This window comes from Rhea pennata, chromosome 1, assembly GCF_028389875.1.
Source record: "Rhea pennata isolate bPtePen1 chromosome 1, bPtePen1.pri, whole genome shotgun sequence".
Taxonomy (NCBI): Eukaryota; Metazoa; Chordata; class Aves; order Rheiformes; family Rheidae; genus Rhea; species Rhea pennata.
Window position 1 is genome coordinate 14,287,316 of NC_084663.1, and position 15,143 is coordinate 14,302,458.

Below are 15,143 nucleotides of genomic sequence, written 5' to 3' on the forward strand. Positions count from 1 at the left end.
AGCGTTAGAACCGTCTGCCAAAGTTTAAATTCTGGTTTGGCTTCTGGTTTTGTATCACTGTCCTTAAAGTTGATCATTCTGCAGAAAAAGGGGAGGGGAGGAGGGAAGAAAAAAAAAGACACTCCACAATTATTCTCCTCTAAAGAAATACTTTTCATAACCAGTGACCCTAGATGGACAGATACAGTTTGTTAGGTTACTTTTAATGTGTAGGAAAAATACGTTAATTTTTTCCAGGTACTTACCAGTTCCTGAAGCCTAAGAAATGCCGGCAGGATGTTTGCCTCCATTTCCCTTAGCTGCTCTGCTCTATCCAGTACCTTTTAGCAAAAACAAAACAAAACAAAAATCTCACTATATAAACAAAAAAAACCCCTTCACTATATAGACAAAAAACCCCTTCATTATATAGACAATGTTAGTCTGCATTCTCACATGCACTGTACAATTGTTAGAGCAGTAAAAGACCCACCTTTTTCCACTATGAAATTATTTTTCAGAAATAAATGTGAGCCGCTACTTAATATTTTCCATTTTTCCAGCTGTCATCTGGGATTCATAGAGCTGAAATTTGTTTTGAGAGAAACTTTTCTTGCTACAGCCTAGAACTTTAGAAAATTCTTCGTATTCTATGTAAACCCTATGTAGTAGTAACAGATACGCAGCATATCTACAGTTTAAACAGGAACCACTTTTTCTAAATAACTAACATACTTCTGAGCACACAGGAAATAGAGGAAGCATTGCTCAACTGAAAACACTAACAGTTATCCTTCAGCAAAAATTTTATTCCCAGTACTCTTAAAATCTTAAGGGGAATGAAAAAAAGAGAATAGAAACATATTTCTGTTTTATTTACCACTCAATATAAAACTGAGTTTTGAAACTCATTACTTCTTCTGGATTATTGCTGTCGAAAGAGATGCTATACATCCTTAGGAAATTACATTTTATATTTCCACATCAAAATATTAAGACATCTATCATTTCTGTTGCCTATGCTAAAAGAATCTTATGTGGAAAACCAACTAATATAAAAGGTATCTGAAATCATACAGTACAGAACGAAATGTGATACAATAGTATCTCTGTAATCAAAGCTCACATTTCCTGGGACTTCCTTTAATAGTACAATAAAATAGGTACGATTTTATATTAACACTTGTATTCGGTTCACATGATAACTGACTTCATAGATGAAGACAACTAAGTTACTGACTAGCTTTAATCAAAATCCACTGCAAATAGTTTACACATTTTTTACTAATAAAATACTGGTTATTAGACCCAGTAATATTCAACTACTGAACATCAAGTTTTTAGTTCTTGACTTAAGTGAATCTTGTTTCTCAGTTAAGTGGGAAACAAAATAAGGGTGTATAACAGACTGAGATGGTGGCTTGTGGAATACTGCAAGCAGTTGACAGAAAGAGTCTACCGAATGGCCTAAAAATGCACATCTGCCTTATTTTTCAGTTTTACTAAAGATTTCTTATGCTACAGTTGTTTTAAAGAGCTTTACATTTTACAACTGAACTGCTAAGTTACATTAAAAACAGCAGCATGTTACTTACGCAAAGTGGTAAATAGTCTAAATGTAAGAATGAATCCAAGCTGCATCTGGTCCAATTTTTCAGGTAGTTAGAATGAATAAATTCATTTTTCACAAGTAATCACAAGCATTCAATACCCATGCTTGGTTCAAGAGAAACACTTAGAATCCTTTGCTTGAGAGCAAACATTTATCTTGATTTACTCTGAATTAACTGGGCTGAAATATAACATTATTTGATACCAAAATGAAATAGAATAAATTAAGTTTGCCAGTTTGTTACTAGCATGCAGTTTGTTCATCAGTCTCAATTTAAATAACTCCATAATAAATCCAGATGACACAGGTTAACATACACAACCTGATTTCCCCTACTCCTGTCTGTTCCCATGCAGAACAAAAGTGAAAAGCTAATTTAATATTTAGTTCTTCTAATTTAGCAACTACTTACCTGATACAATTGAACCTTTCTAAGTATTTCATGCCTTGTTTTCTATAATTAGCGTTCAAGAACTTTCTAGTTTTCTGAGTGATACTAATTTTAGTGTAACATATAAGTCATTCTTTTCTGAAGTAGAACATTTCTTTAAAAAAATTCAGATATTAATCTGAATGTAAAACTTCATTATATGAAGTATTTTATGAAATTCCTTACCACTTATTTTAATGATAAATATCATTCTTCTGGAATTGTTGAAAGATACCAGTATCACTTTCATAACTGTAAATTAAAATGAAACATCTATGAATAACTTCTTATATCCTGTATCGCTGCTTTTTTTCCTCATTTAAATCTTAAGAAGTCAGATTTATTAACTTTAAAAGCTGTAAGAAATTATGAGATTACTACTCTTTCTACTAAACATAATATGAAGTTACTTTACCCAGTAGTTAAGTATTTTAAATGAATATAAAATATATTTAACTATAACCAGTGAAACAGAATGAAGAATTTTCAGCATAATTATGAACTTCTTATTCAACTACAAAAAAGCAAAGCAATACGCTCAATTGCTGTGATAAATATAGTAAGTGATTACTCAGCGTCATTAAGCTTTCAATCTTGAATCATTTTCAATTTTAGTCAAATAATCAATTTGATCTCTTTTAACAAATCCTCAATTCTTAATGCTAGATGGAAAATCAGTTCACATTTCTTGTTGGTCCATTTTCAGATATGCAGTTACATATCATTATTACTACAGAGGTCAAGTTTTTCAGCAAAACTAATAGATTTTATTTAACCAAGTGAAAGAGATAGAAAAAAAGAAAGTTTTGAGGAGTCATTCTTTCATATCTCTTATTTGCCTGAAATTTGTTTCTGTCTTTATCCGTTCGTGCAATAAAAGCTATCACAACAGTAATTCTGTGTACAACAGTGAAAATTCTGACTCCTTGATATATTATCACAGAAGCAAAAATACTAATATTATAATACTATACTGATTCAATTACTCAATTTGGATATTTTTTCTGTGGATTGCCTCTTTCTTCCAATTTAGTACATCAACAAATTATTTCTTTTCATCGCCCTCTTTCCTTCCCATCTCAGTTTAAAAATCTCTTCTTATTGCTGAAGGCTACAAGTGTAGTTGGAGACATAAGACTTCAACACCACTGAAAACTATGAATTTTAATTCCTTAATATGACTTCTAACTTCTATCTATTCTACTTAACCTATTCTTGTCACTTGTCTGCTACACACTTCACTTCCTCCTTCGTTCCCGTTTTCTCGTTTTTGAATTTTCTTCACGAAAAAAAGCAGATGAGCATGACTTATTATCTAATTATAAACTATCTATTAGCTATCTATTAGTTGTGGTAGTTATCTAGATTTTGTGTATAAGAAGTTCTATAAACAGGAAGAATATAGAACCACATCTAAATCTAGTAAACCAACTGAAAGGATCTAATTAACACCAACTGCTTCTGAAAAAAATCCAGAGAAACACTTTATGAAAACTGATAAATAATGTATACATTTCACATATAAAATATTGATAACAATTACTCCCACTCTCTTAAGCAGAATGAAACTGGAACAAAAAAAATAAATTACTTACAATGTATAATGTTTGATCCTGGAGATCTTGACTAGTAACGGCTTGTTTAAACAGACGTACAAAGTCATTGAAAGTATCACAAAGCACATGAGAAGCATGTTTTGTGTCGGAAGAACAGTTTGACAACTGGAAGAGAATTTCTTCTAAAAGAAGTCTTGAAGTAAAGTATTCCACACAGTTCACAAACACATGAGGAAGCTGAAGAGGAGAAGAAACAAGATAAAACCTAATTTGGCTCTTTCAGTATAAATACTCCAAAATCAAAAGCTCAGTTTTTGCTTCCAGATGACGCACTGCAAGAAAACCACATCCCATTAGCAGAACATAGAGCATATACTGAAATTTTGCCAAAAGAGAATGATTATTTATGTATCTAGTCAAAATATTACATAACACAAAGCTCAAGAGAACAGATCTGACAAATCCTAAAATAAAACACAAAGTATATTTTGTGATCATGTTTCAAAATTTCTCTTTTGAGAGCAATACAAAGAAACAAAAGCATGTTGATCAAAAAAAATCTAGGCAATTTCAACATATTACAGTTTCCTAACATAATCCATTATAAATTATAATATCTGTATAACAAGGAATTCTTAAACTTCCACTAGAAAGAAAGTAATCTAGCAGTGCAACTAAAAAACTCTGCAAAATAACTCTGAATGCTTTTGGCATTCATTGCATACAAACGGTCCCAAAATAAAGCGTAGGCACCTACAGCAGAAGCATATAATCAGCCTGCTTGCACAAAGCAGTTTTAGAAACCAAGATATTTTCAGAGCAAAGGGCATATGAAAAGACAGAGTATAAGATAAAAGTGTATTTTATTGATTGCCAGCAGTAAGTACCAACTTTTTAATGCTGAAAAGCTGAATTCTTTGGTCTATAAAAAGAAAACACCAAAGACTACAACATAGTACCAGTATTAAAATCTGCATACAGCTAAAAAGGTAATTTTCTAGCAGCTATATTTTTAAAAAATAGATTATTTGCATAACTCCACACTCTTTGATAAAGCATATGTTCTTTCTCACACTTAATGTTAAAACCTCTGGAAAGTATTGATCACTGGGATACATGTACATTACTTGCAAAATTAAACTCCAGTACATAAAAAGTCTAAGTGTTTGTTTCATTCCAGTCTTTCTACTTAAAATACAATACATGACATATGATTCAGCAGATGTGGGAAAGTGCGAGCACATACTAGCAATTCACTCAAACAACATATACTAAGAAGCATCCTTTTGAACACTATTTAAAAGTGGGGACTGCAACTACAAAAGCACCTATAGAGGGTCCTGCACCTCCATTAGAGAAAGAAAATTAGGTGCTTCAAAGCAAATTACAACAGTCAGCCCATTAAGTAGGAGCCACCTGGCAATAACAAGCTCTAGAGAAAATTGCTGCTTAAATCCTATTCCTTTCTGGGGCTTCGATGCATCTTTGAATGTTTTACAGCTGGGTTGCATTACATTACAAACATAGGCTAGTGTGTGAAAAAGGAACATGACTATCATCCCCTCTTCCTTCTGCAGAATTTTTAATGAAAGGGACAAAATCACCATGTTTTGCATAAAAACCAGTCCTGCAGATCTGTGAGTGTCCCCCCAAAAAGCCTAAAGCATCAGGGCTATCAGAACATACCAGTGGAAGCTTGTGAGGTCAAATGTGATTTCGGCATGAGATAGACACCTATCACCGGATTTAGGTCCCTGAATTTCTTGACTAACAAGAGCATGGGCACTGATGGGTTTAGATGGAAATTTCTATGATTCTTCTTCAACTTCAGAGGAATTTAAACCCTGCTTCATGAAAATTAAAACAAAGAGTAAAACTAGTAAGAACAAAGCAAGAATCTAGGACTTAAAAGTCCTCTGCCAACACTGGAAGGGACTTAAGGCTGTACTTCCCTACAAAATTCTTCAAGAAACTTTTTTTCTTTTTTTAATGTGTTGTGACATGCCACTGGAGGGGCATTCAGGACTCTTGGATTCCAGTGTTGGCTGTACTGAATTTGAGAGACCATCATTTGTCAAATGTGAGAATTTATTAGAGCTAAGAGGTTATAACAAAACTAACAATATAGCAAAGCTAGAAATAAAACAAACCTGAAAATATATATACATATCAGAGCTCTACAGTTCAGTCACGGGTGCATGATACAACAACTGCTCTTGTTCCTTATGGACCACCCTTCCAGGATAGTTTTCCCCTGTTTCTCCTCACCATGCTGTTGACATTAGGGGAATCCTTGCTGGTAAGTGGATTCACAGGTCTGCAGACCAGCTGACCATGGGTCCAAGTTCACACCAAACATATGTGGCTTACTCTCTTTTTACCCAATCAGAGCAATGCCAGCCCACAGCTACACCAAAGCTGCGTGGCTCTAGTCAATGCCAGGGTGCACACCAGCAGGTGACCTCATGCTCAGCCCACACACTGCTCAGTCGGTAACAAAGTGCCCTTAGCAGGTTACTGGGAAGGGAATAGCTCCAAAGCACCAAGATGTCTGTGGTGTGGGTTTGTGGTGTCACTTCTCCTTTGTCTGGACTTGTCAATCATAGAGTTGTTAGTGGGTGTGCCCCCAGGCTACAGCAACCCCACAGTGTGCTGGCTCCAGCCCAGGGTGCACCTGGGGTACCTTAACTCTTGGGGAGCACCCCAGAGCAAACCCTCTTCTGCGTGGTGCCCGTCAATCATGCATTCAGCCACAGCAAAACTCTATTTCTAGGTATTTCAGATCCTCAAAAACAAGACTGCATGTGACCTTTAAAGAGCAAGTTCTCTGCCAATGGTCCTGAAAATAAAATAAGAGTGTTCCTCACAGAATTCTTACTTTCGGTAATAACTCCAGTATTAATCATCAAGAATATAACTCATCTCCCAATGGACAGCATTAAAGAATTCTTTTTTCCACTAAAGTGTTCAAGAGTTCTGTAGTCCTAGTTGCTAGAAATATCACATCCAAAACTCAAAATTGCCCAAGGAACTCTCAGTAGTTTCCAATTCACATGTTCCAAGAGCATCTGCCTTCTCAGTCCTGCCTGACCTACTTCTTTCCTACTCCTAAACCATCTTCTAAAAGCAGGAACCAAGAAGGAAGTTTATTATGTTAGTTGGTGAAGCTGAAGAAGAATATACAATGTTAGAGGGGATGATTGTACAGGAAGAAGCAGCAACAGTACTGGCTTGGGAGAACAAGATCCATCCCATCAGCAAAAGATCTGGCAATGCCAAGCTTTGTGAAAAAAAAACACACCTAAGAATGCATCTTTCCTATCCTATCAAGGGTTAAATTCTAAAAATGTAGTCTTCATCACATATATATAAAAAATATCATTTTAATTTCAGACAAGTCAAAACAAAGGCTTTTGTTAAAAAAAAACATCATGTACCAGGCCTTTGATTACATTACTAATACATAAAAATCTGTAAGTGTATAACTTTTAGCTAAAAAAGTATGAAGAAAACCAGTAGCAACATTAGTAAAACAAAACCTACTGGACTGACAAAGGTAAGCTAGCTTTGCTCTCAAACTGTTTCAAATTTTAGCTTTTACAAGTTGTCTTGTCTTAGGTTGCTTGTATTATATTTCAACACACACACACACACACACGCACATTCTTGTTACCTGGATGTAACAAGTTTGCAAAATAAACTGTTGGTCTACTGGAAAGTTAAAAATCTATATTAATATCCAACACATAAGGCTGTATGTTTGCCTTATATATTCAAATACTACATATTCACCACCTTCCACTTTCAAGTAAGTCACTGAAAGCAAATACACCACTTAAATTTAAGGTTTGACCAGTTATAGTTTACATCAATTATATTGTAAAATTATTGGTAATCTAGTAAGAAACTTGCAATATACTTTATATTCCTCCTATTAAGTTAACATTTAAAAGTTAAATTCAAGGGTGATGCATTTAATACATTTAATTAGGTCTTCTGTTAAAAGATTTTAGTTTGAAAGATGTGCATATATATTTATCTTCTAGATTGCCTACATGGCATAAGTCAATTTAAAATCAAGACGATTTTAATTAGAAAACAGGAATCCTTGACACACATATTCCTTTGCATTTGTATTCTACTTATTTTTAAAAATTGCTGATTCCCATTAGTTGATATAGCTCACTTTTTGGTAACCATGTAGCTTTAACACTATCTACAAATATTTATTCAAGCTATTGAACAGTTCAAAAATTCTGAAAAACAATGGCACCCTGCGTCCTTTTTCTTTTTACTTGTTTTAACACCAAGCTGTATTTGAGGATGTAGAATAAATTAAAACATAAAATTCTTATTGTCAAAAAGATTCTGAAAATATAATTCAGAGGAGGTTTATAATTTTTTCTTTTTTCAAAGCAAAAGAGAGATTTCCTGCTTTTACAAGGGAACTGACTTGAAGTAACCCAATATGCAGAAATCAAGACAACTTTCTCCCTCAGTCTGCAGAAGAAACTATCAGTATCAGAAAGAACCAGTTGCCTGGTATTCAGACAGTGATTTTCACTATTTGATAAACTCAATTTTCTTTTAATTTCAGCAAACATGCAAAATTGTTTGTTTGAGTACTTTTAATGATCATAGTAGAGTTCAAGCTTTTAAGCTGACATTTAGATAAATTCATACATCCAATGTAACATAATTCAGTTTGTTAACACAAAACAAGTAAAATAAAAATTCCACTACTGCAAAGTCATTTCACTGTTACTCTTTTCTCTCACAGCTTCTCCTGCACTTGGCTACTACCCCTCATTAGGCTAAGAACAGCTTAGTGTGTCAACTGTCTGTTACTCTGTAGACAACATTTCCAAATGAGTTCCTTGAATGATACTGGGACTACCAGGTATCACCAGAATTACAGGTGTGAAACTTGCATGGGTATTTTTTTACATACAGGTAAAATAAGCTTAAAGGAGAATTATAAGATTCAAAAAAGGTATACTGTAAGTGACTCAAGATCAAATTGGAATCATCATACAAGTACTCACTTTTCACTGGAAGCTCTTTCAGATTAACTCCTTCTCAGAGAGCAGAATCAAAGTTGGCATTTTTTAGCTTTCTTAGAAAAGTCATTATGATATATATTGAATTTTAATGTGTTGTTAAAGAATATTGAACTGAGGCTGTCTATCACTTAGCATCACTCACTTAGCTTTAGTAGCTAAGTTTGCTGAAGCCTCAGGCCACAAGCTGTGAACTTTCCACCTAGTTAAGTAAAAGAAGGTCCCAAATCTGGTTCAAGCTGGAAAGATAAGGAAGTCTAACTGTCCAACAAGGGAAGCTGCAGAGATAAGAAAGAAATTTCTTTAAGGCCTGCCTAGAAGCAATGAAAGGACCCAATGAAACATGAGAAGACTCCAGACCTAAATTTTACAATTGGTCCAAACCATAGTGCGAGAGGCAGGGAAATTTAGATTGTAAGGGTATAATTGCCAGGAATTTCTTTGTTTGGGGTCCCTCTTCAGAGGCAGCCAGCTCGAGCTGTAATTTCTGTACATGGACCATTAAAACTAATTTCACCCTAATTTCAGTTTGAACTTCTGTCTTAGCGGGAACCTAGGGTTGGATCCCAATATGATGGCCGACAAGCCTAATTTTCCATAACGTGTATTATTTCATACCACTCTAAGTGTACCAGTTAGGATAAAGTCTGATGTAAATGGAACAGATTTTAAATTGAAAAGGCAGAGATGGCAGGGGAAACAAATTATTTTTAGGAAGTAGAAGCCAGTTTACGGGCTATATTTTATTACCTTTTGCTTCCAAATAAATGCTAAATTCCCTATCCAGTGTAAACATTCTTACCTGTAACGTGTTTAGAAGAGTTTGCATCACATAGGTCTTTCCACTAGATGTATGTCCATAGATAAAGATGGATGGAAAAGTAAACTGTTGACGCTATGGAAAAAAAAAATTGTTGTTGCTCTTTTAATACTTCTCCTTTTTTACTTAACAGATAGGAGATTTGCCAATCAAGTTTTCCTCCAAAAACAACATTAACTTTTAAATTGAGGCATTAAGTATAAAATATGTCAATTAAGATGCAACATAAAACTTGATCACATTGATTCTGTAATCATCAAAACACTAAGAGAGTAAGTCCCAAGAATCAAGCTTTGCATAAAGCTACTAGTGAAACTTCTACAACAGTAAGATAAAATTTTCATGTTAAAAAAAAGTGGGGGGGGGGGGAGAAGGAAAAAAAAAGTGGGCTCTTAATTCGAACTAATTAACTAACTGAAACAATATCCTAGCAAGGACAAGTTTGTATGCTTTAAACCTCCCTAACTTCTGCAAATACTACAAACTGTTCTTCTCTTCATTAGCATCAACTAGAATAAAATTAAATGATTTGGTGAAAACAGAGATGGAAAACAAGTTTACTCTTCACCAATAAGGCAACATTGTATACAATAATTCTATTTGTTAATGGTACTGATACTGTATATTTCATGTCATTTTTTTACAAGAAAAGGAGCTTAAAATTAGAAGTTGATCAGGTTGAACCATTTATTATATTTTCCCTTTATGTCATTCTGACTGTGCATTTGCTTTTCCGTTGTTTGTTTTTTCTAAGAATCTTGAACACTGACTTAAAAAACTAGCGTAAAAATAACTCAGCAAACACTGCTCTTGAAAAACAATGATATTCAATTCATCCAAGATGAGTGCACTCTCTAGTGAGAAATATGAAGACATCCTACTCTGCATATTTAGCAAGAATTTAAGTATCTGCATTTTATTTTTTTAAAAGAAGGCTTATTACAAGGCTTATTTATTACACCTCTAATAAATACATCAAACTGCAGCATTAAAGTTTTACATAATATTACCTACGACTAAATGCAGAGACAGAAACAAACACAAATTTCTATTTTGTTAATTGAACGTACATCAATGTTACAACTGCTTTTACGTTTGCACATAAAAACCTCCATCACTTTTTACCATAGCTTTGCCAAGCAGTAACAGAATCAATTAACAAGTCAGCTATTTCAAATAAATATCTCATGGCCAGCAATAGAATTTCTTAGAGTCACGACAATTTCACATATTTACAACTGGGCATGCAGATACTAGATTGACAAGTAAAAAACACAATTTCTACATTGCCACCAAAAAAAAATACCCCCAACAACTTTAGATGGGAGAAAGACAGCCTTTACAGCCAGGTACTACCACTAAGAAGCTAAGAATTACTGGCAAAGACAGAGCAAGATCGTAATGAAACAATTCTTCAAAGCCAGCACGGCGCAAGCAGCTGTAGATCTGTCTGGTTCCTTCCAGCTGCTAAACAGCTTTCAACCTACCAGCCAAACACTGATGTTAAAGACGGAGAACACAAAAATAAAGAGGTAGACAAAATATGTTCATGACATCATAAAAAGTTCCTTAGTTTTTCCTGAAATAACTTCTGTTTTTTACTCAAATATGCAATATAGAAAGCAGTACCTCTCCAAATATTGACAGCAACATGGACACTTGGGATTCACGACAAGGCACTAAACTTTCCAAGCGAAGCAGTGTATCTGCCGGATACGCTGGATGTTCTAGATTAGGCATTTTGATTGATGCTCCTGTAGTTAGTCACCTAAACATGCGTGTCACTTTTGAGGTACAGGGAAAAAAACAAAATGACCTGGAAAATAAAATATTTTAATTGACATTTACTGTTATATACATAAGAGAAGAAAACAAACAAGAATTGACATAAAATCTAAACTGACATTCTAGCTACGGTTGACAGTAAAATTATGCCAGATTTAGAGGTTTCATCAAATTGGACTTTATCACGCAACGCATTATATAGACGTTTTCATACAAGGCACAATCCAGAAACCCAAATAAAAAGGGAAAGGCATACAGCATATGAATAAATGAATATAACAAAGAATTGTCACAGTTCAGTTAACTGGAGAAATACATATTTTGTTCTGTTTATATACATATTTAAAAGCAGCAAGAGAATAAAATGAGGAAAGAAGATTAGTCACAGATCATCACCTCCCTGGACAGCCAATAAGTTAGGATTTACAAATAACAGAGAAGAGGTAGGACATAAGGAAAGATGAGGATGACAAAATAATAGCTCTTCAGATGTAAACAGGAAAGCTTATCCAAGCATAAAAGCATCACAGGCATGTAAAGAAAATCCTGCTGATGGTAAAGTCTGGAAAAATTGCCCCAAAACAGCTTGAGATCAATTATTAGACCAGCTAAGTAAAAAAATAGCATTTATCACAGTCTACCTTTTATTCAGGGATTACTCATGCAAGACTGAAAGTTTTCTGAGCACTGGAAAGGCTGAATTTTAGTAACAGAACATGAAACACTGGTCAAAGACAGTGGTTTTAGGACCTATAGGCAAAGCACTAGAAAGATGGTACATTTGTCTGCATTGATAAGGACAGCATATAGAGAGAACTGAAGGAACCTTAAGAGCTGCTGTCTGACTTTGTCAAATGTAAGACAATCTGACATCCGCAAAGAAAATTTGGAAGTTTTGCTAGCACAATAAAGTATAACATCTTATAAACAGACAGATGTCTCTGTAAGTTATCAAGGGGGGTATATAAGGCACTCCACAAGCATTTAAATATATGCATTTACAACCAAATGTGATACACCGGGCGTAAGCAGAATGCCACATGAGAAATTATTAGTTAAGCTAGAGATCAGAGATAGTATGGGAAACAGAAAACTTTCTGAAGAAGAGAGCAATACTGGGTTACACTAAACTAATCCCCAAGAATTTGTTCTGGGACAACTCACTATTAAGTATTTCCATACACACTTCTGGTGGAAGATTTTTTTTCTTTTATTTTTACACCTTGCCTTCAGTGTTTCCTGAAGTAAAAATAGGGGTTCTGTAATCATTAATACAAAAACAAGTGGAATTAATAAGGAAAAAAAGGATAATCCTAAAAACACAACTAATGGCAATTATATCTACTCAAATTATACCTATTCATATGTATCATATCATACAGAACAAGAACTACAGTTAGGTATTGCAAATTTTTAAGTCTGAAACAACTTGAAAGACGGGACAAGACAATCACAGTAAGTATGAGAAACTGAAGAAATGCAGCTATCAGAAAGACAAATCCACAAACATATATATCAGGAAAATTATTCCCTGCAAAGACAGGGGTACATTTGGTCATTTTATCAGTGCAGCAAAATTAGCTTTGAACAGGCCTGTCCACAGTATCCATACAAATCATGACTCAATAAGGGAGGGGACAGAACATTTAATAGTTTGATTAAGATTGCTCTCTGTAAAAGTAGGAACAGATAACATGGAGGGAAAGACAAAATTAAGGCCATAATCTCCAAACCTTCTTGTTGGGAGACCAACAAGGGGTAGGAGAAGAGCTTCAGAAACAGCTAAAAGAGTTGTGTGGATGTGGGAATAAGGATAGCTCTCTTGGCTCCCTGACTGCATTCTCTAGAGCTTGACTCTGTTCCCTAAAAACATGTCTAATTCCATTTGAGGTACTTTAACTTTCCTTATCCTGCCTCCTAACGTCACTACAGAAAAGCACAACTCTGTAATCACACTGCCTCTGCCAGGCCCCTAAAGATGTTTCTCAACTGCGCTGCTACATCTCAACTGACACTGAACACATTTAAGCCACTGAATGAAAACCCGCAACTCTACATAGGCATCTCACTCTTCCACAGGGTCCCCTTCCAGTGTTCACATGAGGAAGGGTGTTTGTTTAGAGAAAAACATGCAAGAACCTATTCACTCAGGTTAAAGGCAGTGCTGCCACCAATGGCCTAGCATAAGCCGACACTTGAACTCAGGAGCCACAGGACAGAGGCTTTGCATGTGCACGCCAACCAGGCCAGCACAGACTGAAAGCACTTATTTTCCAGCTGAATCCTGCAAAGGTTACAAAAAGCATAACTGAAACACAGGTTGGATACCATGGCTGGATTTGATGATTTAAGAGGATTTCTCAGTTCCCTGCTCCTAAAGCACGCACAGCCTGGCAGGTCTTTTTACATTCGCTCGGCAACTAAAGTTCAGAGAGCAGAGGGGAGACCCGCGCGGTTCTGGTTCTGCCAGGCGTTACAGAGACCCTGGCCAGCCGGAGAGCCCGCCGGAGCAGGGGCAGGCCCGCAGCGGGGCCCCTGCCCGGGTCCGGACGCGCCGCCACGGCGGCAGCACGCGGAGCGACGGGCACCTGGGCCCGGGGTGGGGGGGGGAGCCCTGCCCGGTGCACGGCCGCGCGGCCCGCGCTCGCCCGCCCCGGGACGCGCCTGCTCCCACCACCCCCCCGCTGCACTCCGTCCTATCGGCCCGCCGCCTCCCCCGGCCGGCCCCGCGCCCGGCTCCCCACACCCACGCTGTCCGCGCGCCGGCTCCCGCTAACGGCTCCCGCGCGTGCGCACAACACGCCCGGCGCCCCGCCTTCCCCGCCAGTGCGCAGGGGGCCCGGAGCGCGCGCATGCGCCGTGACGGAGTTGACGCTGGTGGCTGTAGTGTCTCCCCGGCTGAGCGGAAAAGGGCGGGAAAGGGCTGGGCGGGCGCTGAGGGGGGCGCGGGCCCGGCCGTGTCTTGTCGCATGGGTGACGAGGGATACCTCTCCCTGGAAAGAGGTGGCTTTGGAGACCTGTGGTAAAAGCCGGGAGAGGATGGCATTACGGTTAATTTAGGGAGCCTCGTGTCACTGGGGTGGACAGCTGTGTCGAGGGACACAGATCTGGGAGGTAAAATCAGAAAAAAAAAACTGTCGTGGGTGTATGTATAATGCTTGTGGAAATTGTTGGGCTAACAATTGCCTAATTAAGTAGGCAACTCCATTTCAAGTATAAAGATTAATACATGGTATCTCCATGAGCTTGTGGGATAGAAATGAAGGTGAGTTTCAGGTTATGGTGCGTCGGTGGGAAATGGGACTGAAGCTTCAACAGCACCTGCTGCTATGGCATCGGTGTCACAGGTTGGGCTGCAGGTCTGTCTGGTCTTCGGTTAAATAGAGAAAACACTGAGGGAAATTTGGCATGAAATTCTGAATGTAACAGGTATGTAAATATAGAACACAGCCTGAAGGAGTGCATTTCTTCTCAAATCAAGTCTTGCAAACAGCAAGAGCTCTCTGAAAACGCACAGAAATATGTTTAAGTTATAGTTAGATTTATACTACATGCAAATGTTGCAGTTGTAATAAAGGTATGAATGTAACACCTGCATGCTGGGTTATGAAAATTAAAGTGATACTCTGAGGTTTCTTAATTTTAACCAGGTAAAATGGTAAACAAAGTTTTATAAATCATACTATATTGGTTTTTTATTTGATAGGTTTTCATATTAATATATATAGTATATATAAACAAAATAAAATGAAATAATAAAAATAATAAATATGCACATATATAATATGTGCATGCATAGTCATAATAGCTTGAACTGAATAGAATTTCACATCTGTAGATACATAGTGCAAAGTAATGCACCAAAAACATCCATAATAGAAAAAGGAAAGAAAAGAAGAAA

At 36.6% G+C, this 15,143-nt stretch overlaps 1 protein-coding gene across 1 annotated transcript in view; it reads right to left on the reverse strand.

The window, feature by feature from the left end:
- Positions 1–14,063, reverse strand: part of ORC5 (origin recognition complex subunit 5) — a 77,141-nt gene extending 63,078 nt beyond the window's left edge. The window contains exons 1-6 of the mRNA XM_062598723.1: positions 13,993–14,063; positions 12,407–12,501; positions 11,087–11,273; positions 9,440–9,532; positions 3,617–3,814; positions 246–320 (exon numbers count right to left, since the gene is read on the reverse strand). Coding sequence (XP_062454707.1) covers positions 246–320; positions 3,617–3,814; positions 9,440–9,532; positions 11,087–11,197 — 477 coding nt within the window. The 5' untranslated portion in view covers positions 11,198–11,273; positions 12,407–12,501; positions 13,993–14,063. The remainder of the gene's footprint in view (positions 1–245; positions 321–3,616; positions 3,815–9,439; positions 9,533–11,086; positions 11,274–12,406; positions 12,502–13,992) is intronic.
- Between the last annotated feature and the right edge of the window lie 1,080 nt (positions 14,064–15,143).